Raw genomic sequence first — 24,763 nt, 5'->3', positions numbered from 1 at the left:
TGGAGCCCACCACAGTGCCACAAAGCTACTGTAGCCAGACTGCCTCTCTAGATTATTTCTCTTTGGGCAGGGCATCTCTGAAAAAGGCAGCAGCACAGTCAGGGGCTTATAGGTAAAACTCCCATCTCCCTGGGACAGAGCACTTCGGGGAAGGGGCGGCTGTGGGCACAGCTTCAGCAGACTTAAACGTTCCTGCCTGCTGGCTCTGAAGAGAGCAGTGGATCTCCCAGCACAGCACACACTCCCGAACTGTGCTAAGGGACAGACTACCTACTCAAGTGGGTCCCTGACCCCCATGCCTCCTGACTGGGAGACACCTCCCAGCATGGGTCAACAGACATCTCATACAGGAGAGCTCTGGCTGGCATCTGGTGGATTCCCATTTGGGACGGAGCTTCCAGAGGAAGCAACAGGCAGCAATCTTTGCTGTTCTGCAGCCTCTGCTGGTGATACCCAGGCAAACAGGGTTTGGAGTGGACCTCCAGCAAACTCCAGTGGACCTGCAGCAGAGGGGCCTGACTGTTAGAAGGAAAACTAACAAACAGAAAGGAATAGCATCAACATCAACAAAAAGAACGTCCACACAAAAACCCCATCCGAAGTTTACCAACATCAAAGAACAAAGGCAGATAAACCCATGAAGATGAGCAAAAACCAGCACAAAAAGGCTGAAAATTCTGAAAACCAGAATGCCTCTTATCCTCCAAAGGATCACAACTCCTCATCAGCAAGGGAACAAAACTGGACAAGAATGGGTTTGATGAATTGACAGAAGTAGGCTTCAGAAGATGGGTAATAACAAAATCCTCCAAGCTAAAGGAGCACATTCTAACCCATTTCAAGGAAGCTAAGAACCTTGAAAAAAGGTGAGAGTAATTGCTAACTAGAATACCAGTTTAGAGGAGAACATAAATGACCTGATAGAGCTGAAAAACACGGCATAAGAACTTCATGAAGCATACACAAGTACCAATAGCTGAATTGATCAAGCAGAAGAAAGGATATCAGAGATTGAAGATCAACTTAATAAAATAAAGTTTGAAGACAAGATTAGAGAAAAAAAAAGAATGAAAATGAATGAACAAAGCCTCTAGAAATATGGGGCTATGTGAAAAGACCAAACCTATGTTAGATCGATGTACCTGAAAGTGACAGGGAGAATGGAGCCAAGCTGGAAAATACACTTCAGGGTATTATCCAGAACTTCCCCAACCTAGCAAGACAGGCCAACATTCAAATTCAGGAAATAAAGAGAACTCCACAAAGACACTTCTTGAGAAGAGCAACACCAAGACACATAATCATCAGATTCACCAAGGTTGAAATGAAGGAAAAAATGTTAAGGGCAGCCAGAGAGAAAGGTCAGGTTACTCACAAAGGGAACCCTATCAGACTAACAGCAGAACTCTTTGCAGAAACCCTACAAGTCAGAAGACAGTGGGGGCCAATATTCAACATTCTTAAAGAAAAGAATTTTCAACCCAGAATTTCATATCCAGCCAAACTAAGCTTCACACATGAAGGAGAAATAAAATCCTTTACAGACAAGCAAATGCTGAGAGATTTTGTTACCACTAGGCCTGCCTTACAAGAGCTCCTGAAGGAAGCACTAAATATGGAAAGAAAAAACCGGTACCAGCCACTGCAAAAGCAAACCAAAATGTAAAGACCATTGACATTATGAAGAAACTGCAGCAACTAATGGGCAAAATAACCAGCTAGCAACATAATGACAGGATCAAATTCACACATGAAGATATTAACCTTAAATGTTAACGGGCTGAATGCCTCAATTAAAAGGCACAGACTGGCAAATTGGATAAAGTGTCAAGATCCATCTCACATGCAAAGACACACATATACTCAAAATAAAGGGATGGAGGAAGATTTACCAATCAAATGGAAAGCAAAAAAAAATAAAAAAATAAAAATAAAAAGCAAGGGTTGCAATCCTAGTCTCTGGTAAAACATTGTTGAAACCAACAAAGATCCAAAAAGACAAAGAAGGACATTATATAATGATAAAGGTATCAATGCAACAAGAAGTGCTATCTTAAATATATATGCACCCAATACAAGAGCACCCAGATTCATAAAGCAAGTTCTTAGAGACCTACAAAGAGACTAAGACTCCAACACAATAATAGTGGGAGACTTTTAACACTCCACTGTCAATATTAGACAGGATGAGACAGAAAATTAACAAGGATATTCAGGACTTCAACTCAGCTCTAGACCAAGCAGACCTAATAAACATCTATAGAGCTCTCCACTTCAAATCAACAGAATATGCATTCTTCTCAGTACCACATAGCACTTATTCTAAAACTGACCACATAATTGGAAGTGAAACACTCCTCAGCAAATGCAAAAGAATGGAAATCATAACAAACAGTCTCTCAGACCACAGTGCAATCAAATTAGAACTCAGAATTAGTAAACTCACTCAAAACTGCACAACTACATGGAAACTGAACAACCTGCTCCTGAATGAATACTGAGTAAATAACAAAATTAAGGAAGAAATAAATAAGTTATATGAAACCAATGAGAACAAAGACAGAATGTACCAGAATCTATGGGACACAGCTAAAGCAGTGTTTAGAGGGAAATTTATAGTACTACCTGCCCACAGGAGAAAGCAGGAAAGACATTGAATTGACACCCTAAGATCACAATTTAAAAACTAGAGAAGCAAGAGCAAATAATTTCAAAAGTTAGCAGAAGGTAAGAAATAACTAAGAGCAGAGCAGAACTGAAGGAGATAAAGACACGAAAAGCCCTTCAAAAAATCAATGAATCCATGAGCTGATTTTTTGAAAAGATTAACAAAATAGGTAGACCACTAGCCATACTAATAAAGAAGAAAAGAGAGAATAATCAAATAGACACAATAAAAAAAGTGATAAAGGGAAGATCACCACTGATCCCACAGAAATACAAACTACCATCAGAGAATTCTATAAACACCTCTACGAAAATAAACTAGAAAAATCTAGAAGAAACTGATAAATTCCTGGACACATACAGCCCCCCAAGGCTAAACCAGAAAGAAGTCGAATCCCTGAATAGACCAATAACAAGTTCTGAAATTGAGGCAGTAATTAATAGCCTACCAACCAAAAAAAGCCTGGGACTAGACAGATTCACAACTGAATTCTACCAGAGGTACAAAGAGGAGCTGATACCATTCCTTCTGAAGCTATTCCAAACAATAGAAAAAGAGGGACTCCTCCCTAACTCATTTTATGAGGCTAGCATCATTCTGATACCAAAACCTGGCAGAGACAAAAGAAAATTTCAGGCCAGTATCCCTGATGAACATCGACGTGAAAATCCTCAATAAAGTCCTGGCAAACCGAATCCAGCAGCACCTCAAAAACTTTATCCACCACGATCAAGTCGGCTTCATCCCTAGGATGCAAGGCTGGTTCAACATACACAAATCAATAAAAATGATTCATCACATAAACAGAACCAATGACAAAACCACATGATTTTCTTAATAGGCCTTTGATAAAATTCAACACACCTTCGTGCTAAAAACACTCACTAAACTAGGTATTGATGGAACATATCTCAAAATAATAAGAGCTATTTATGACAAACCCACAGCCAATATCATACTGAATGGCCAAAAGCTAGAAGCATTCCCTTTGAAAACTAGCACAAGACAAGGATGCCCTGTCTCACTACTCCTGTACAACATAGTATTGGAAATTCTGGCCAGGGCAATCAGGCAAGAGAAAGAAATAAAGGGTATTCAGATAGGAAGAGAGGAAGTCAGATTATCTCTGTTTGCAGATGATGTGATTGTATATTTAGAAAACCCAAACTCCTTAAGCTGATAAGCAACTTCAGCGAAGTCTCAGGATATAAAATCAATGTGCAAAAATCACAAGCATTTCTATACACCAATAATAGATAAACAGCGAGCTAAATCATGAGCAAACTCACATTCACAATTGCTACAAAGAGAATAAAATACCTAGGAATATAACTTAAAAGGAATGTGAAGAATCTCTTCAAGGAGAACTACAAACCACTTCTCAAGGAAATAAGAGAGGACACAAACAAATGGAAAAATATTCCATGCTCATGGGTAGGAAGAATCAATATCATGAAAATGGCCATACTCTCCAAAGTAATTTATAGATTCAATGCTGTTCCCATCAAGCTACCATTGACTTTCTTCACAGAATTAGAAAAAAACTACTTTAAATTCCATATGGAACCAAAAAAGAACCCATATACCCAAGACGATCCTAAGCAGAAAGAACAAAGCTGGAGGCATCATGCTACCTGACTTCAAACTATACTACAAGGTTACAGTAACCTAAACAGCATGGTACTGCTACCAAAACAGGTACATAGACAAATGGAACAGAACAGAGGCCTCACAAATAATATGACACAACTTCAACCATCTGATCTTTGAAACACCTGACAAAAACAAGCAATAGGTAAAGGATTCCCTATTTAATAAATGATGTTGGGAAAACTGACTAGCCTTATGCGGAAAATTGAAACTGGACCCCTTCCTTACACCTTATACAAAAATTAACTCAAGATTGACTAAAGATTTAAATGTAAGACTCCAAACCATAAAAACCCTAGAAGAAAACCTAGGCAATATCATTCAGGACATAGGCATGGGCAGAGACTTCATGACTAAAACACCAAAAACAATGGCAACAAAAGCCACAATTGACAAAGGGGATCTAATTAAACTAAAGAGCTTCTGCTCAGCAAAAGAAACTATCATCAGAGTGAACAAGCAGCCTACAGAATGGGAGAAAAGTTTTGCAATCTATCCATCTGACAAAGGACTAAGATCCAGATTCTACAAGGAACTTAAACAAATTTACAAGAAAAAAACAACCCCATCAAAAAGTGGGCGAAGGATATGAAGACACTTCTCAAAAGAAAACATTTATGTGGTTAACTAACATATGAGAAAAAGCTCATCATCACTGGTCATTAGAGAAATGCAAATCAAAACCGCAATGAGATACCATCTCATGCCTGTTAGAATGGTGATCATTAAGAAGTCAGGAAACAACAGATGCTGGAGAGGATGTGGAGAAATAGCAATGCTTTTACACTGTTGGTGGGAGTGTAAATTAGTTCGACCATTGTGGAAGACAGTGTGGTGATTCCTCAAGGATCTAGAACTAGAAATACCATTTGACCCAGCAATCCCATTACTGGGTATATACCCAAAGGATTATAAATCATTCTAATATAAAGACACATGCACATGTATGTTTATTATAGCACTATTCACAATAGCAAAGACTTGGAACCAACCCAAATGCCCATCAGTGTTAGACTGGATAAAGAAAATGTGGCACATATATACCATGGAATACTATACAGCCATAAAAAACAATGAGTTCATGTCCTTTGCAGGGACATATATGAAGTTGGAAACCATCGTTCTCAGCAAGCTAACACAGGAACAGAAAACCAAACACTGCATATTCTCACTCATAAGTGGGAGTTGAACAATGAAAATATATGGGCACAGGGAGAGGAATATTACACATTGGGGCCTGTTGGGGGATGGGGGGCAAAGAGAGGGATAGCATTAGGAGAAATACCTAATGTAGATGGTGGGTTGATAGGTGCAGCAAACGACCATGCCGCATGTATACCTATGAAACAAACCTACACATTCTGCACATGTATCCGAGAATTTAAAGTATAATTAAAAATAATAATAAAAGAATGTGTTTATGTTACCTCTCATGGAATTATTTTGTTTTCAAACTTTTGTTCCATTCGGTGCAGCGAGGAGAGAGAAGAGAAGAACTTTGCCTTTTATACATGCTTGCTGTGTGCATAGAGATTTCTGAGATATTGAATCTATTTAGATTCAAGACAGGTGGACCAAACACTTCAGGTAAATTCCTCAGGTTTTAAAATGTTTACTCATCGCTTCACCAGATGCTTTGAAATTTTATCAGCACTGTATGCTTTATACAAATGCTTCCTGAAAAGGGAGAGATGCCTAGTTTAATGCCATGGCTTTTGTTTTGTGCTTACTTCAATGAGGAATGAGTTCAAATTCATTTTTTAGCCTCATCTGTTTACATTTTTTTCTATGAGCAGATGGCCAGATAATTACCTAAATAAGGAGTTACTTTTCTGGAGTTGGCCTGCCAAGATTCATTGTGATAGCAAATACAAATGCTATTAAAATTAGGAACATTTGGAAGCTTACATTGGTGTGTCAAAATAGTAAATAATTTGAAGGCTGTATCTTTTAGGCATCCTTTTAGGACATGAAGTTTTCAGGAAGAGTTGATAAGGGTAACGCAAACCAAATAAAGGTAATGAAAACTAAATAATTTTTAAATAATTTTCTGCAGCTCTCCATTCCAGTTTGTTAATAAATACAGAATATCTTCCATTAAAATGTAAACGGGATTCATTGTATGAAGCAATCTCTCTGGATGATATGTCATCATTGAATAATTTACTAACAGCCATTGAACAATGTCCAAAATACAGTAGAATCATTGCTTCGTGATTCAAATTATGACATGTTATAATCATTCCTCTTTAGTACTAGAGGAATGTGAGCCTGGAAAAGTTTCTTAGCCTTCCAGAGTCTCTGTGTTCCCATCTACAAAATGAAGAAATGGAAACACATTTCCTCAGGAATACAAGATTCTTTCCTGATCTAAAATTCTATGACTTTTTAGGTCATTGACTTTGTTATATCTTGTGTTCTTCTGCATTAACAATCAAGTAATGAAAGGAAGACTGATTACGGACTCAGATATGAATTTAAATCTTGCTTCCTGACTTCCTAGCTGCATGAACGTGAACAAGACACCTTTTCCTGAGCTACTTCATGTGGAAAAAATGGAGATCACCTACCTCATGGGATTATGATAAATAAACAAGGAAGTATTTAAAGTTCCAATACTGATTCTTCACTTATCAAGTCCTTAATAAGCTGTATTTCTTTTCTTATATTCCATCATTTTAGAATTCTCAAATCTACCTTTTCTATGAAACCGTCCATCCTCTGGTACCAACAGAAAAGATTACAATTCTGGAGAATGTACTAGACGGATGATAAAATATAGACGAGAATTATAGCAGATAAAACCTAAAAGAATTTTTTTCCCTCCTCAGTCGTCTTAATACAAAGAATGATGGCAGCTCTTGAAGAGAGTTGACCCTCCTGATGTTCCCTTTTCTTTTTGTCACTGAAGTCTCACATTGGGTTTGCTTTTGTAAATGAAATACATCCGAATCATGAGAAAGTGGCATGCTTCCTGTATGATAGAATACCTTTCCTCATTGCTCCTTTCCAACAATTTTTAAATTATTTTCGCTATTCTATATCCCAGTTTTTAAAATTAATACCATCATGATTATGTGTTCATTATACAAAATACTAGAAAATAAATAAATGCAAGACATTAAGCATAAACACACCCTCCAAGGAGAGCTACTTTATATAACTTCCTGTATTTTCTAATTACATGTAAACATTATGTAAAACATGTACAAAACAAGTTAATACTATATATTTCTAATGTAAGCATCAGAATAAGTGTTCTATAAAAGCTGAGGTGTGCTTTGCTTTGATATCTGTTTTTCAGTAACGTGCTGGACACAGGGTACATACTGGATACCCTTTTAAACTTAATATATTCCATATATCTTTTTGTGTCAATAAATATAATTCTGCAGCATCACTTTTAATGATCACATAGTATTCTACAATATAGATAAAATCAAAACTTAATTTATTTCCTACTTTGACTTGTCAGGCTTTCTGTGTTTTTTCCCCCCATAACAGTGTTTTAATCAACACCCATGCAAACAAACCTATGCCCCTCTTCTTCTTTCTTCTCAATGATTTCATTTGGATAAATTCTTAAAAGTAGAGTTGCCAAGTTCAAGTAATCTACTCACAATTTAGGGAATCATTACATATTGCCAATTGTTCTCTAAAAGATTATGTCAATTTACAAATCCAGTCAACTGAGATTGACCATTTTTCTGCAATTGCAGGTATAGGTATTATGTTGAAAAATAAAAATAAAAAACACATTTAAAAAGCAAGTCATCGCATCCTAAGTGTTGAATGGCAAGAATATCCATTCTTCATGGTATGTAACCAGCCCACGACACCTTTCCAAACCCTTTCCCGAATATACAAGATCCTATAACCCAGCAAAGATGCAGTCTCACTAAAATAGTATAAAGAGAGTTCTGTCTTGTCTTACTAATTTGATTAATTTAGGAGAAATGACAGGAAAATTCCTATAAATTGTCCATTGACATTCACATGAATTCTCTTCCTTTGACATTTTACCATTCTACATCAATATCACTTTCAGCAAATAATGTTTTACATGCAGATAGTTTTACAATGCCCACTTAAATTAATTCTAAACTGTTATGAAATCCATAAAAAACCCTTGTGGAACATTTGTAGCTTGTATAGTAGTCTCCCATTATGGAATCAAATGTGAAATATCTGTGTGGGAGCTGTTTTCCTAAGGTAAATAGATTATTATTTATATCTCTAGGTGCAAATGCTTTTAAATAACCAGAACATACAGCATCTGAATGTGCCCTTACATAATTTTCACAGCTGCTGCATTCTTGTCAGTGCACTGTCATGGTGCGGCTTTGATGCTTTGATCTGAGTTTGACCCCTAGCCATGATTCTTGCTGGTGTTTTTATCATCCACTCTTAATGTGAACAATAAATCTGATAAGATCCAGTAGGGCTTCCTTATGTTCTCTGACTTTGACATTCAGAAAAATCATTAATGCTGCTTCCACTGTGTCTACATCTCCATACTTGAGATTTTTTTCCCCTTTGAAGATATTTTAGAATACATAGTCCTGGAAGTCCAGAACCAATGACTTTGTACTTGCTGTATTGCATAGTGTTCTGCCTTGTACTTGCCATATTGCATAGAGCTCAATTTGATATGATCAAATGATGATTACCAAGAGCTTTAGATATGATTTCGCTCTGTGAAGTAACCAACATGAACGATTAGGAAGGAGGCTGAGTGATAGAGTGAAGATTGGAGGGGAAAAAATTGAGAATTTAGAAAGATAAGTAATGGAAACTCTATCTCAAATTGATTTAAATAATAGGAGAAGTTCACAGGCACATGTGCCTGAAGTACAGAGGTCAGCTGACTTGAGATTGTTCTCTCTTCTGACACGGTGCAAGAAGAACCCTTTTCCATCCTGTGAGAAGGACCCTTTTTCATGCTGTCTTCATTTCGTGACTCTGCTTCCTTCGTGCTGACTCCATTTTGTGCAGGCTTCCTACCTCATTGTCCCCAAATGCCTGTCTTGTTGATACTCAGGTTTCTTCTTGATTAAGCTGTCCAATCTAAATAGCCAGCATTCTACTGTGAACAGTTGGGAACTTAAATCTCACACATGCTATCTTATTCACATTCAGCAAACAAGAGCACAGGTTTTTCATTCTCAAACAAAATTACTGAGTTTTGACCTAAACAAATCACCCTAGAGCACTTGCCCATTCTATACCGGTAATGCAGCTGGGTATGGGGTCATGCCAATTAGCTTAGACTTGAGTCAAAGATTCTAATTCAGAGGTCAAGCCAGCTACCCTTGAAGCACAAGGGACACATTGTTCCAAAGGGTTGGAACCAGTAAACAAATGGAAGTGCTACCACCAAGAGCAAGAGGAATATATGCTAGGTGGCCAAAAAGGCAGATATCCACCAGGGTAGCTACAACTAAATGAAACATTGGGTTTTACATTAGTTAGTTCAGGCTGCTATAACAAAATTATTGTAGACTGGTGGTTTAAACCAGAGAAATACATTTTCTCACAATCTGAAGTCTGGAAATCAGAGATCAGGGTGCCAGTATGGTTGGGTTCTTGTGAAGGCTCTCTTCCTTGCTTGTAGACAGCTGCTTTTTCACTGTGTCTTACATGATAGAGACAGACAGAGAGAGAGAGAGAGAGAGAGAGAGAAAGCTCTGTGGTACCTCTCTGGTGCCCATCATGAAGGCCTGACCCTCATGACTTCAACTAAACCTAATTATATTTCAAAGGTTTCTTCCTTAAATACCATTGCCCTGGGAGCTAGGGCTTCAACATATGAACTGGGTGGGGGCCAGGGGTGTGGCATAATTCAGTCCACAGCATTCCTCCCCTGACCTTCCAAAATTCATGTCCTTCTTGCATGCTAAATATATTTATTCCATCCCAACAACCCCCAAAGTATGAACTCATTCCAAGATCAACTCTAATGTCCAAAGTCTCATCTAAATCATAGGGATGAGATGCGGGTGAGACTTGAATATGAATTCATCCTGAAGCAAAATTACTTTCCAACTATAAACATGTGACACCAGACAAATTATACACTTCTAAAATACAAGAGTGGGCAGGCATAGAATAGACATTCCCATTCCAAAAGGGAAAAAACATAGGAATGAAGGAAGGTATGATGGGTCCCAAGCAAGTCCAAAACATAGCAAGGCAAATATCATCAGTTCTTAAGGCTCAAAAATAATCCTCTTTGGTTTGATGCCCTGCCCTCCAGGCAGAGATGGCAATGTCACTCCCATGACTTGATGGGGTAGCCGCGCCCATTTGGCCTGGGATTGCTGCCCCTGTGGCTCTCTGAAAGTACTCACTCTTTGAAATGGAGTAAGAAACAACTCTTCCCCCTCTGCCTATGATGGGAGTGGCAGCCCTGGTGATCTCTAAATCACCTTCAATATTATCCTTCTTTTTTCTTGAAGAATAGTGCATTTTCACAACCAAATAACTCAATGGTTCCATCCTATAGATTCCAAAAAGTCTGACAGCCTTCCTTCATTTTACCTAGCCTTCATCCCTTCAGTTCAAACTGGTAATGACCCCTATGGTATAATCCGATCTCTATTCTGGCTTCCGCTGGGATGGCTGATTAAATCCATTGTTTTCTCCATCTCTTTATCAAGTTATTATTAGGCCACATCTTTAGTGTTCTCTTCAGAAAAAGCTTTCTCATTTTTTCACAATATAGGTAGCCTGAAAATGTTCCAAATATCTAAGCTCTTGCATCTATGCTTAACAATTGCTTCTACAATTTATTTCTCTCTTCTTGCATTTTACTATTAGCAGTAAGGAGGACCCAAGCCATATCTTTGATATTTTGCTTGGAAATCATGTCTGCTGTATACTCAATTTCACCACATGCAAGTTCTAACTTTCACAAAACCCTAGAACAGAATTCAGCCAAATTTTTTTCCTTCTACATGACAAAAACTGCTCTTTGTCTAGTCTCCAGTAACGTTTTCTTCATGTCTGTCTAAGATATCACTAGAATCACCCTTTACATCTACATTTCTGCTATGCATCTCAAAATTCTTCCAGTGTCTAACCATTGCTCAGTTCCAAAACCACTTCCAAATATTTAAGTATTTGTTACAGGAACCCCTTCTTCTTAGTACAGAATCTATTATAAGGAATTGGCTAATGGAATTATGGAGGCTGAGAACTCCCAAGATCTGTAGTCAAGCAAGCTGATGGAGACCCAGGAGAGCTGATGTGTAGTTCCAGTCTGAGACCAAAGGCATGGGAACCAGGAGAGATGATGATGTAAGTTCTAGTCCACCATTATTACATTGGAGATTTAAGAAAAGTGGGTGTTTCAGAGTCTGAAAGCCAGTAAAGATTATTGTCCCAGCTCAAGCAGTCAGTCAGGAGGGGTTCCCTTTTACTAAATCTTTTTGTTGTATTCAAGTCCTCAAATGATGGGATGAGGTCCATCCATGTTAGCAAGGGCAATATGGTTTACTCAGCCTATCAATTTAAATGTGAAATTCATCAAGAACCACCCCACCCCTGCCCCACCACAGACATACACAGAATAATGTTTGGCCAAATGTCTGGGCACCCCATGGCTCAGTCAAGTTGACACCTACAATTAACCATCACACACACACACACGCACACACACACACACACACACGGGAAGCTTGAAGTGTATCTTATACTTTCAGAAAATAAATTCAAGGAAGAGTTTATGGAGTGAAATGCCAAAAGCAGAGATGCCATATTCAGTAATGATTCTGCTAAAAAAGCTCAGAAACACTGGTCAAATACTGACTTTTTGTATATATATTTGTTTTAATTTAATGAAGGACATGATTTGAAGAATCTAGACTAGATTGCTAATATATCCATTACTTCTTCAAATAAAGCCATTGTAAATGCTTGAGCAGTATTCTATTGCTGTGACTTGATGTTTAAGTTCTCTAAGAAAGGACTGTAATGTAGCATTTTAAGATAAGTAAAGCAAGATTTCTTTATGCTTAAGATGCCTGATCTGAAGTACCCAGCTTTCTGTTGTGAAGACTTGAGAACCTATTTTTTATTTGGACACTAGAATGGGAAACTATGTAACCTAAAAGTATTCACAACATTTTCGCAAAAGTAAATTCTTTGAATGTTCTCCATCAGTTGATTCTGGGTCATGTGGCATTTAATAGGTAATTTTTAATTTGAAAAAAGAAAGAAAGCATTCATTCTTAGAAGAAATTTAGATGGCTTCTGGGACATCTGGTTTCAAGTAGCATGTCACTCTGTACTCTCAAATTGCTATATTAATTGGCCTACAGAATGGGCTATTTAAGATTAGCTATTTAAATGTTGGGAAATGGCTACTAAATATAGTGATTTTAATTTGGGGGTAATTAATGGTGACTTAATCTTCTAAGAATAATCAACAAAATCCAGCTACTTCTGCCAGATAGAAGCAGTAACAGTTAGGATACTAATTTTGCTCCTATAATAAAGCCCCAAACTGTTTATTTTTGTCTCACACAACACTCTGAAGATAAGTAACCTCCTGGGCAGATTTTTTGGTATCAAGGGTAGATTCTCCTAATTCCTCTGGCTTCCTTAATATTCAACTCCCATCTCTAGGTCTAAAAAGGCTCTCCTTTTTAGTACTAAACATGTACTCTTTACTTCTGATTTTTTTGAATGCCCATTTTTTAAAAGTTTGGGAAATACTAAAAATAAATAAAGAAGATGACAGTCAACTACAATTCTGTTAGCCAGAGATAACCATTACGTTATCTTTAGTTGCTTCTTCTATGGCTTTTCTCCATGTGACTTTTCATTTACATAATGGACTCAGTTTTGCATTATTTAACCTGATATTAATAATATACATTTTTCTCACACCATTAAAATGTGATTCTCAATATAATTTTACATTTGCATTAATTTAACCTGTAGAAGTTCCAGAATTTTTTCAACATATTGCTGATGTTAGACTGTTAGAGTTTCCAGTCTCTATTAGTATTAATGATGCTACTATCAACATCTTTATGCACACATTTTGTCTGATTTTGTATTTATTAATAAAGAATCTTAAAGGTGAAATGGACTCAAATGGTAGGGAAATTTTGAAGGCTCTTAATCTATATTGCTAAATCACTTTCCAAAAAGTGTTGTGAAAATTTCTTTTTAAACTAGTTCTACTAGTTTTTTTCATATCACCCTCACTAGCATTTACAATTAAATAAATTTGACTCAGTTGATTAAATGAAAATGGACATTCACAGCCCCTTGATGACTGATGAGACCTACTGTGGTTTCACATGTACCAGCAATGTTATCATGATTAAATTCTCATACTTTGATCATGTATTCATTTCTTGTTTTAATGCAAATATGAACAATCCTGCCTGACTGTGTTAAGCATGATAGCAGGTACAGAGTAAATGAAGATATCTCATTTAATGACCCCTACATTTAATGATATACAATTAATTTAATGACAACAGTCAACTTGATCCATCCGAGAATCTTGAAGAATATTTTTTTTTAAAAAAAAGAGAAGGGACATTGAATTACTGATTACTGAAATAAATGGTACCTCACTTATGTGCCAAAGCTCATGCAGTTTTCTCAGAGGAAAGACTGTAAATTCTTATTTCAAAGCACATTAATTCTGAACCTAGATAAAATCCTAACACATTTGATGATATGATTTTCAAATACACAGCAGATTAAAAACAGCAAAGTAGAAGCAGCAGCAGACACATTAACAACAAATAATGGTCGATGAGAAAATGACAAAGAGAAGAGATAGAAATGTTTATAACACACACACACAAAACCCTGAAATTATGTTTTTTAAAATGGTGATGTTTTTAATAATAACAGTGTTTAAGTAAATTATAGCTCATCTATTCAAAGATTATTAAGAAGTCCTTATATTATTTTTACAAGAACTTTTAATGTCACAGAAAAAAATCGCTTTTCTACTAAGGGGGAAAGCTGGATATAACTTTGCAGATAGAATTTAATTACAAATATGGTTTTAAAAGTTGAAGAGATATCCTGGAAGTACTGTTCTTAGGAACAGTAACATTATTTTCTTCTTCTTTTTCTGTATCTTGTAAATTTTCTAAAATGTATATGATGTATTACTTTAATAAAGAAAATTTTTATGTTACTTTTAGAATAATCTGGAAATTTTAGGAGTAGAAATTATTCTTTCGTATGTTACTGACAAATAGAATTATACAAGTATTTGTGCTTATAATGGTAGCACAGTTATTTTTTAAAAAATCAAATAGAGCCACGGGCTGTATTGCAGAAGACCTGGGAAAGTTATCTGTTGCTGAAGATTTTTATCTAAAGTAAAAATAAATATACAGTCTATGTAACCACATTAAAGTAAACAACAGAGATTCAAAACTCATAGTTAGGGGTGATTTTAAAAATCATTATTTAGGTATTAGTCTATTGAGGATGTCTCTTGAGTAATATTTAAATTATGTTTTATAAAATAATAATCATAGTGACTATGATGGCATTAGAAAGAAAATTCTTAAATTCAGTAAGTCAAACATCATCATATATTTAGAAAGAGTGCTCATGCTATATAAATATTGAAAACACTCTAGAAACCAAAATTACATTTCAAGTTGGTAGAACCCCAACAATTTTAATCGAAATATTTTTAAATTTTATATACACTCATCTTGCATATGACAGTGGCATGTTTATGTAAATTGTTTTTGTAGCATCTCTCAATTCGAAGTTTTTTGTTTGTATTTGGTAGGAGTAACTTTCAACTACCTTTACTTAGAAGAATTTATAGTATTTTCCAGAAAATTATTAAATGTATGAGTTTTAATAATAGTCATTGGCAGACTTTCTAAACTAATAACATGAACAGTTAAACTACATTTCCTTCATGAAATTATAAATTACAATGGATATATATGTCAGTTTTTACATTATTGTCTCACAGACCCAAAGCTATCCTTTTTTTTTTTTTTTTTTTTTTTTTGAGATGGAGTCTCTGTGTCGCCCAGGCTGGAATGCAGTGGCGTAATCTCGGCTCACTGCAACCTCCACCTCCCGGGTTCAAGTGATTCTCCTGCCTCAGCCTCCCGAGTAGCTGGGATTACAGGCGCCGTCGCCAACACGCCCAGCTAATTTTTGTATTTTTTTGTTTTTTGAGACGGAGTCTCGCTCTGTCGCCCAGGCTGGAGTGCAGTGGCGCGATCTCGGCTCACAGAAAGCTCCGCCTCCCGGGTTCACGCCATTCTCCTGCCTCAGCCTCCCAAGGAGCTGGGACTACAAGCGCCCGCCACCTCGCCCGGCTAAATTTTTGTATTTTTAGTAGAGACGGGGTTTCACCAGGTCAGCCAGGTCTCGAACTCCTGACCTGAGGTGATCCACCCGCCTCGGCCTCCCAAAGTGCTGGGACTTCAGGCGTAGCTACTGCGCTTGGACAAAGCTACCCTTTTCTGTTCAGCCTCGCGATGCTGGGGCTGAGTTCCTGCAACCCAAGTTTCTGCTTTGCCAGCAGCCACCTGCTAGGCTCTGCCAGTAGGGGCCTCCAGAAGGAAGCTGCAGGGCCGGAACTGGGAGGAGAAACTCACTTCAGGTACGCTTGTAGTTCCTGTATCTCCTCTCCAGCTACCCTTCCTTGCTGTGGCAACAAGGGTTCATTCCAGTAGCAACTACTGAATTCAGTTTGCAGTTTTTCTAACGTTTGCAGAACCAGCTCCATTGTACCCTTCTCTTCAGAGACGGCAGCATTAGCTGGCCGGTGCCCCTTTGTAGAAATCTGGGTTGTGGCTTCACAGGACTAGGGGTGTCACATTTAACATAAAATTATAGGAAACCCAATTTGAATCTCAGAAAAACAACCAATAAACATTTAGTAGAAGTGTGTTCCTGATATTGCATATTTAACTGTGTTTACTGTATTTTATCAGCAGCCGTGTGCAGGGTCCCTTCTCTAAGCTTCTGTATTTTAATAATTCCAACCATTTCCCTTTACTCCCTAGCCCCTGAGTAGCTGTTTTCTGCTATTGCTATCTTTGTAATAACTTAGTGTCATCAACTTGATACCCACATTATTCTTTATATTCTGTCCTGTCTCCTGACAACGTTGATTGATACAGTAGAGTTTTTTAAAGCAGATACTGGGATTGACAAGATAATTTTCCTACCAGTTAATATTCCTATGTATAAGTTAATGGGGATACTTATATGGTAACTGTGATAGAAAGTATCCAAACTTTGTTTACCCTGGGGCTAAATGAGTTCATATATATAATATTTGTAGTTCTATGTGGTTCAGAGACATAAGTCATAGTAAATTCTTGTGCATAGCCTATCTCCTTTATCAACATTTTAAGGAATTCAGGACTTACTATGTATACTGTGTGTGTGACTGTAAAATTGTGACAGGAGGACAAGAAGAAAAACAACTTACAGATTTAATGTGGTTGTAAAATACAACAATTGTTAATTTGTAAAATAGATTAATTTCTAGTCCACTTGCATCTGAGTTCTAGACTCTGGACACTAATTTCATTAGTTAGCAAAATACTCAGCACACCCGGTTGTATATTCATCATCTCAGTGGCATTTACATGGTGTTTGCATTGCTCTTATCAAGTTTATCCAGGCTTCCTATTTACTCTTTACCCTGTTCCCACACTGTTCCAACCACTGCTATAGTGGCATCTTTGACTTTAGTGACCACCTAGGTAACCTCACTTTTTCTTTTTCTTGCCTAGTATGAAAATATACCCAATACCATCTTCTTTATTGCTGACTGGGAATGTCCTCTCAAAGCTCCTAAAATTCTTGACGCTCTCCCTTTTTTTGCTTTTCTCTAGCTGGACTATTTTGATTATACCTTTCTGAACTGACTCTGGGTTTCTGGCTTGCCTCAGGCCACATTTCTGGCTTACAGTTTGACTTTCATTGTAATTCCCTATTTATGGCTGTAGTTGGTTGTACAGTGATCACTTCAAACCCATCGCTTCCTGCCTGAAATCCTGTAATTGCTAGTGTTTGACATTCGAAATTCCTTATCCCTGATTTGCCTCAAACTTCTGGTTCTCCTGTGTGTCCTTTCATCTTACCTGGGGACCTGGATTAGCTCTGGCCTTGCTGCTTTCGAGGCCTGCTTAAATAAATGAGCAAGCTATTTCTAGCTAAATAAAATGAGCTGGAAAGAATAGGCAGAACTGGGAGAATTAGGTGACTATTTCTCCATGTCTGATTATCTGCGAGAGTGCAGGGAAGGATGTTGCAAAGCCTTGGGACTAAGCTTGCTGGCACTGGAGCATTTTCTTGACTCATCTCATGCGCTGCTCATGAGAACCCCACAGGGTAGGCATCACCCTTTCACCATCCAGACATAAGAAAGAAGGATTAAAGCTTAGAAAGGTTAAGTAACTTGCTCAAAGGCACACAGTAGCTAAGGAGGGGAGCCAGGAATTAAATTCAGGCTGTTTCGGGTCCCATTTTTTTTTTTAATCACTATGCTATATGTGCTTGATTTCATATAATTGAGCCCTCACAATCTGTCTAGTTCTGCAATTCAGTGAGGTTTGGGGTAGTAATGATTGGTTGCAAGTCCAAAAAGTTTCACTGGTCTCATGGCAGCAGAGCAAATGCTGTTATCTCCCTAGGCTCACAGCAGAAGCATGTGCATTCTGATTGACCACACACTTCCCGCCAGCTGCATAAAATCACTATTCATGATTTAGATTGGAAAGCATACTGATGGCCAGCATTTTCTTCCTGTGTGTGATTGACTGGCAGCTGTGACTCTAAATGCACAGAACTATAGGCATGAGAATAATTTCAACAAGTATCCTTTAAAGCATTATATCTTTTTAAAACCATCTTAGCCATCTTTAAGTGTATGGTTCAGTAGTGTGAAGAATATTCACATCATAGTAAAACCCATCTCCAGAACCGTTTTGACTTTGTGAATCTGAAACTCTATACCCATTAAATCACAACTCTCCTTTTCCCCTCCCTACAACTCTTTTGTTTCTATGAATTTGACCACTTTATATACCTAAGAAAAATGGAATCTTACAGTAGTTATCTTCTTGTGACTGGCTTATTTCACTTTACATAATATCCTCAAGGTTCATCCATGCTGTAGCACATGACAGGCTTTTCTTTCTATAACTGAATAATATTTAATTGTACATATATACCACATTTGTATATCTATTCATTAATTGGTGGACAAGTAGTTTGATGCCACTTCTTGGCAATAGTGAATAGCACTGCTGTGAACATGGATATGTAGATATCTTATAGAAACCTTGCTTTCAATTCTTTGGAATTCATATCAAGAACTGAGATTATTGGATCCTATGGTATATATTTTTTTAATTTTTTGAGGAAACTGCATACTGTTTCCTATTGTGGTAGCATTATTTTACATCCCACCAATAGTACACGGCAGTTCCAATTTCTCCACATTCTCACCAACACTTGCTATTATCTGTGAAACACTGTATCTTTTTCTTTTCTTTAATGATGCACTATAATTTTTGTTTCAAAAAATATATGACTTAAGCTAATATTTTGTGAGCAAAAATGCAGGGCCAACATATTTAAATATTATCCAGGCTTCTAAGTGTGTTCACTTTCAGAAGCTAAATATTTTCCTGAACATTCCTTAAGTAAATGAATAACTTGCTCTTTTGAACTTAAAACACATACTTGTTTCTTCATTCCTGTGACTACCACTGTCTTACCCAGCATTGAAAGCTTCTTAAAATTAGTCAGAGGAAGACAAGTGGGAAGGTGTAGACTTCTCACTTCAATAGTCTGCTAAAGATGGAGAAAAAATATGGTGCTAGTCAAAGACAGTCTATACTTAAAGATTTAGAGTTTTGGATGGAAATAACCCGGTGAAATAGCAAGAATGTTTGAAAGAGAACTTGACAAACCACTGCTGCAGAAAGCTGAATTCCAAGGAAGTATGCCAAATATCCATGAAGCTGAGAAGTAAGTTTCTGAAATCATGCCTTTCTATTTTTTTTTTTAATTTCTCATTTGCCTAAAAAATGTCAACCACTTGTTGAGGCAAGCAGAGTTTTGCTACTGGAACATATAAATTAACCAAATAAGAGTATTATGTAAATAACAGTACATTTGTATATTTGTTTAGTGGCCCTTTTATGGAGTATTAGAAATCACCAACTTTTGACTTTAAGAAAAGAATATTAATATGTGTGTTGTCAGTAATATTTTGATTCTGTGATATGTTTTTTTTAAAAAAAAAAAAAACCTTTAAAACATTTGTCTTATTTCTATTAATGTCACTTGATTTTTCTGGTTTCCAATTCCTGCTTCATTCATAGAAGCTTCTAGAAGTAAATGTCTTTTTTCATTTTAAACACGAAAGCAGATGAATAAAATGAACTTCTAATACATTTAATGTCACACTTACTGTGAGACAACCATATTGAGATTCTCAAAAAATTGCTTGTATGGAGAAAAGAAGATTATCATTTTTAGGGCCAGGCATGATGGCTCACACCTACAATCCCAGCACTTTGGAAGGCCAACGCAGGCAGATCACCTGAGGTCACAAGTTCAAGACCAGCCTGGCCAACATGGAGAAACCCTGCCTCTATTAAAAATACAAATATTAGCTAAGTGGGGTGGCGGGTGCTTGTAATCCCAGCTACTAGGGACACTGAGGCAGGAGAATCGCTTGAACCTGGGAGGTGGAGGTTGCAGTGAGCCGAGATCATGCCACTGTACCACAGCCTGGCAACAAAGCGAGACTCTGTCTTGGAAAAAAACTAAAAAAACAAAAACAAAAAGAAAATTATCATTTTCTAGCCAGTGACTAGTAAATTTTCTAAAGCTATCAGATAATTTATAACAATAATGGATTTAAAAAACCAACAAGACAGATTTTTTCTATTGACATACATATATGACATATATATTCATATATGTATTCATATATATGTCTCATATATATATGTGATGGTAAATACTGATCAAAATCCAGAGCAGCTCACTTGGAGAGAAAAATTACAAAGACCTATTAGGTAAAACAAGATTATTTGGAATTATAGGAGTAAGAGTTAAGAATAAACTAAAAACAAAGCACTTGTTCTTTCTGGCAGCTGAAAATAGCAAACCTGGGGACAACAAAGTTTTTCTTCCCATATTCCTTATGCTGGTTAGCTAGCATGATGACTAAAACAGAAATGTGCCTGCCATTGTAGAGCTTCCAATTATTTCTTTTTGGTAGTAGTATTCCACAATGGAGAGCATTAGATAAAAATAGGCAGTCTTTTACAACATTTTAATTTAGTCTTTGTTAATGTTAAAGAGACAAATTCCTTATTGAATTTCTGAGCAAAGCTTAATAATAATGAAGTTAGAGGAAAAACACCCACCACATTTTATAAAGTAGTGAAAAAATCTTATTAAGCAACAGAAGTGTTGTTTTTCCTGTTTTTAGAAAATAACCACTGAAGCTTATCACTTGAAAAGCAGACTTATTTTGCAAAGAACTTACTAATTTATAAAATAATGAGACTTTGGAGAAGCATCTTCCTTATCAATTGTCTTATAGGTTTCAGGGACGTGATAGAACAAACCAGTGTCACAGTCTCTTGGCACCACTTTTAGGATATGAATACATTTGGCACCCTCCCCACGGTGTTCAGCCTTGGGGTTCTCACCCAAAACTGAAACAAAGTTCTATTTCCATAGCTTCTCCACTTCTATGACATAATGTAGTTATGCTATCTTAAACTTATTCCTATTAAGTTTGTAGTTGTTAGGAGGGATTTTTTTAAGACTAAAGTTATTTGTATCTAAATATATAACTTTCATAAACAGAGTATTAATTAGAAAGTATAGTTTTTCCTTAAGCTTTAAGGACAATTCATAAGTCTAAGTATTTTTATATAAAATATAGTCACTTGATTCCACTGACTCGTGACTTTAATGGATTAAGTTCCCCCAAAATTTACTCTCATTTACAAGCCTATTAAACTTCTTTAAATACTTCAAACTAGGTTTCAAATTTATATGACTTTTAACAAACACTTTAAATGCCTGATGGGGCAAACTTAAAATGTAATAAGCCAGTGCTTGCTAAACACTTAACCTCTGAAAAACTAATAAATCAAACCTATAAATGTAGTAAATTAGAGTCTTCTAAGCATTTCAAACATCTTAAAATCAGGACTGGAAGCAAGAGTTCCAGTAAAAGATGGTGGATTAAATGCAACCATTAAGGTCTGTTCCATTTTCATCCTCAACTAAAATGACAGTAAAGGGCTTTTCTAAGGAGACAGATGCCAAAAGGACCAAACCAGAAGAGGAGATAACAGCAATAAAATTTCGTAGGTTGAAGGCAGATAATTTAGCAGACCCAAGAAAGCTAACGCTAACAGTGGGAATAACTGAGAAGCACCCAATTTACAGTGTGGAACTCCTGAAAGTAGTTGATGATGTTGAGTATTTTTAAAAGTAGGAATAAACATAAAACTAAAGTATCTTTTCAAAAAGCAGATTGACCTAGGAGAGAAGATTTAATGTTACTGACATTAAGAATTCTCTTAGGAACAGCTCAATCAGAGCATGCTACAGTCAAGACTGCAGTCACTTCCTCACTTCCAATCTGCTTTTTTAGTGTCTCATTCTTAAATGGGAAATGTATTGAGGTTCAACTCCTAATATGAGAACACTGACTAAACCAAGGACACAGAAAAGAAAAATTGGAAGGAACAGAAAATATTTGGGAAGAAAGAAAACCGTCTAAAGAGATTCTTAGCATTCTCAAAAGAATAAAATATATTGTATCCAGAAAACCAAAATAGCGTGATACAAAAAGGGATATTCAGGAAACAAAAATCTCTAGGAGGTTAAAAGTATAATTGCATAAATGAAAAACCCAGTAAATCTTTGAAAGAAATCTTCCTGAAAGTAGAAAAGGGATGAAAATAACAGAAAAAGTAGAGAAACCTGAGGGCCAGTCATGGAACTCCATCATCCAAACAGGATCTCCAGAAACAGATACCAGACTTAAAAAAAGAGAGGGGGGTTGGGAGGAGGGGGGTGAAAAGTCAAAGAAATAATGTGAGAAAATTTCCCAGAACTGCAGGACACGAGTTTCCAAATTGAAAGAGCCCAGTAGCAAGAACAATGAAAAAAAGTCTCCCACTTAGGCATATTATCATGAAATTTCAGAAAACTTGTTTCAAAGAAAAGATTCTTAAATCATCAGGGAGACATATTCATTCAATGGATCAAGAATCAGAATGACATGGGACTTCTGTAAAGCAATACTAGAAGCTGCAAAGTAATAGAGTATGCCTTTAAAATTTGAATGGTAAATTATTTCCTCTCAATAGTTTTACTATCATTATAAATCAACTATGAGTAGAATAAAGCCATTTTCATATAGGCACATTTTAAAAATTTCCCTCCCATTACAGTTTCTCAAGTGCTGCAGCAATATGAGAAAGAAAAAAATGGAATCCAATAAATAGGAGATATCCGTAAGGAAGAAGTGAAGGGAATCCCACACAGGGTAATTCTAAGACAGCTATGCCACATGAAAACAGTCTAGGCTGATGGAGGTCAGAGAAAAGAATTCAGAGTGGTTGGCTCTGGGGAGTAGGAAAAAGGATGGGATTGGAGGGGATTGCTTTGTTTTACAAGTCAAGTAGAACTAGCTATTTGCTTCTTTAGTTTATGTGGAACTTTGATAAAAATTAAAACTAAACTTATAAAGAGACAAAACATAATTTAAATATCATGTCAATTAGAAAACCCACTGTTCCTCTATAAACCCAACTTGAATAATGGTTATGTCTTCATCATCTCTGCACTCTTATGGTATACTTTCCTGGGGTGAAAAGTTGCTTATTTGACTAAGGAGACTTTTATCATCATCTCCAGTCTACAACAGCAACTATGACCATAGGTTTGTGTTGTGGATGGCAATTCTAGAATAGGGCTTCTCAGAGATATATCTAGGAAAATTCTATCTAAACACAAGATAGCAATCCAAGTCCATTCTTTTAGTGGGACTTCTAAAGCCCACTCCTTTTCTTACACCCTACTGCATCCCATGTTATTTTATTCACTATTTTCCTGTTATCTCAGGCAACTTTAGTCTAAACTGACTTGCTAGGTTGTATATCCATTACCCAGATTGGATTTTATCTTTTCTACTTGATTGAATTCAGTACTCTTTTAAAATTTTACATTATTTCATTATCCACCATTCTCCATGCTATAGTAATTTAATTCAGTTCCTCGTGGAGCTTATGTTACATATCAGCAGAAGGTAAAAACTATATAAATAAACATGAATGTAGGGAATGAGTAAATTGTGGAGTAAATTAGGTAATAGGTGCTATAAAGAAAATGCCAAGCCAGGTAAAGGAAGTCAGAAGTGCCAAAGAGGGGATGTGTCACAATCTTTAATGGTGGTAAGAGTAAGCCTCACTGAGAAGATGACAAAGATAAGTAAAAAATTGAAGGAGGTAAGGGAGTTAGTAATGCAGATACATGGAGAAATAGCATTCCAAGAAGCAGGAAAGTAAGGCCTTGAGACGGGAACTTGTTTTGAATATTTCAGAAATATCCAGGTACACAACAGGATAGAATGAACAACAGAAGAATATATGGGAGATGCCTTTGGAGAGATAATGGGGGCCAAATCATATGACATCTTAGAAACTTTGCCTCAGAATTAGAGTTTTTACTTTAATTCTGGGCTAGAGTTTTTACTCCCAGTGAAATGAGAAGTGATCAGTGATTTTGAGCAATGGTTTGACAAATCTGACTTACATTTTGAGACACCTGTTCCAGCTAGAACGTGGAGAACAAACTGTTGGAATATCAAGATTGGAAGCAGACCAGTTAGGAAGTTATAGCCATGATTCAGGTGAGAAATAGGGTAGTTGAGACCAAGATAGTAGTGATAGAGGTCGTGAGAAGTGGTCACATTCTGTATATACTTTAAAGGTAGAGCTGACAGATTTTCCTAATGAATACGATGGGGTGGGTGTTAAGGAGTAGAAAGAAAGAAAAAAAAAAAAGAGAAGAAAAACAAAGCAGTCACGTATTCCTCCCCCAAGTTTTGACCTGAGAAAATGATGGATTTGACCTCACATACAGTGGGAACAGTGAAGGTGGCACAGGTTTGCAGAGAATTCAGGAGTTTACTTCTGAATATAGTTAAGTTTCAGGTGTTAGCTAGGTCTCTAAATTGAGAGAGAGAATAAACTAGCTGGCTATTTGAATGTGGAGTTTGGGGGAAAATCTGTATTAGAAATATTGATTTAGGAGTCTTCAACACATGGGTGATAGCAAAAACCATGGATGAACTCAGCAAAGGAGAAAGCATAGATAGATGATCTGTGCTAAGGCCTAGGATTTCCAGTGCTGGGGAGGAAGAAG

The 24,763-nt window shown here is 36.6% G+C and overlaps 1 protein-coding gene across 5 annotated transcripts in view; it reads left to right on the top strand.

The window, feature by feature from the left end:
* Positions 1–24,763, top strand: part of OXR1 (oxidation resistance 1) — a 382,402-nt gene that overhangs the window by 189,965 nt on the left and 167,674 nt on the right. Inside the window, exon 1 of one of the 5 annotated variants that reach the window (XM_050802213.1) lies at positions 17,890–19,324. The exons of the other annotated variants lie outside the window; for them this stretch is intronic. Within the exon in view, the coding sequence (XP_050658170.1) occupies positions 19,312–19,324 (13 nt within the window). The 5' untranslated portion in view covers positions 17,890–19,311. Of the gene's footprint in view, positions 1–17,889; positions 19,325–24,763 lie in introns of those variants that run through there. 5 annotated transcript variants of the gene reach the window in all.

This window comes from Macaca thibetana, chromosome 8, assembly GCF_024542745.1.
Source record: "Macaca thibetana thibetana isolate TM-01 chromosome 8, ASM2454274v1, whole genome shotgun sequence".
NCBI classification, from domain to species: Eukaryota; Metazoa; Chordata; class Mammalia; order Primates; family Cercopithecidae; genus Macaca; species Macaca thibetana.
This window is presented reverse-complemented; position numbering and strand designations above follow the sequence as displayed.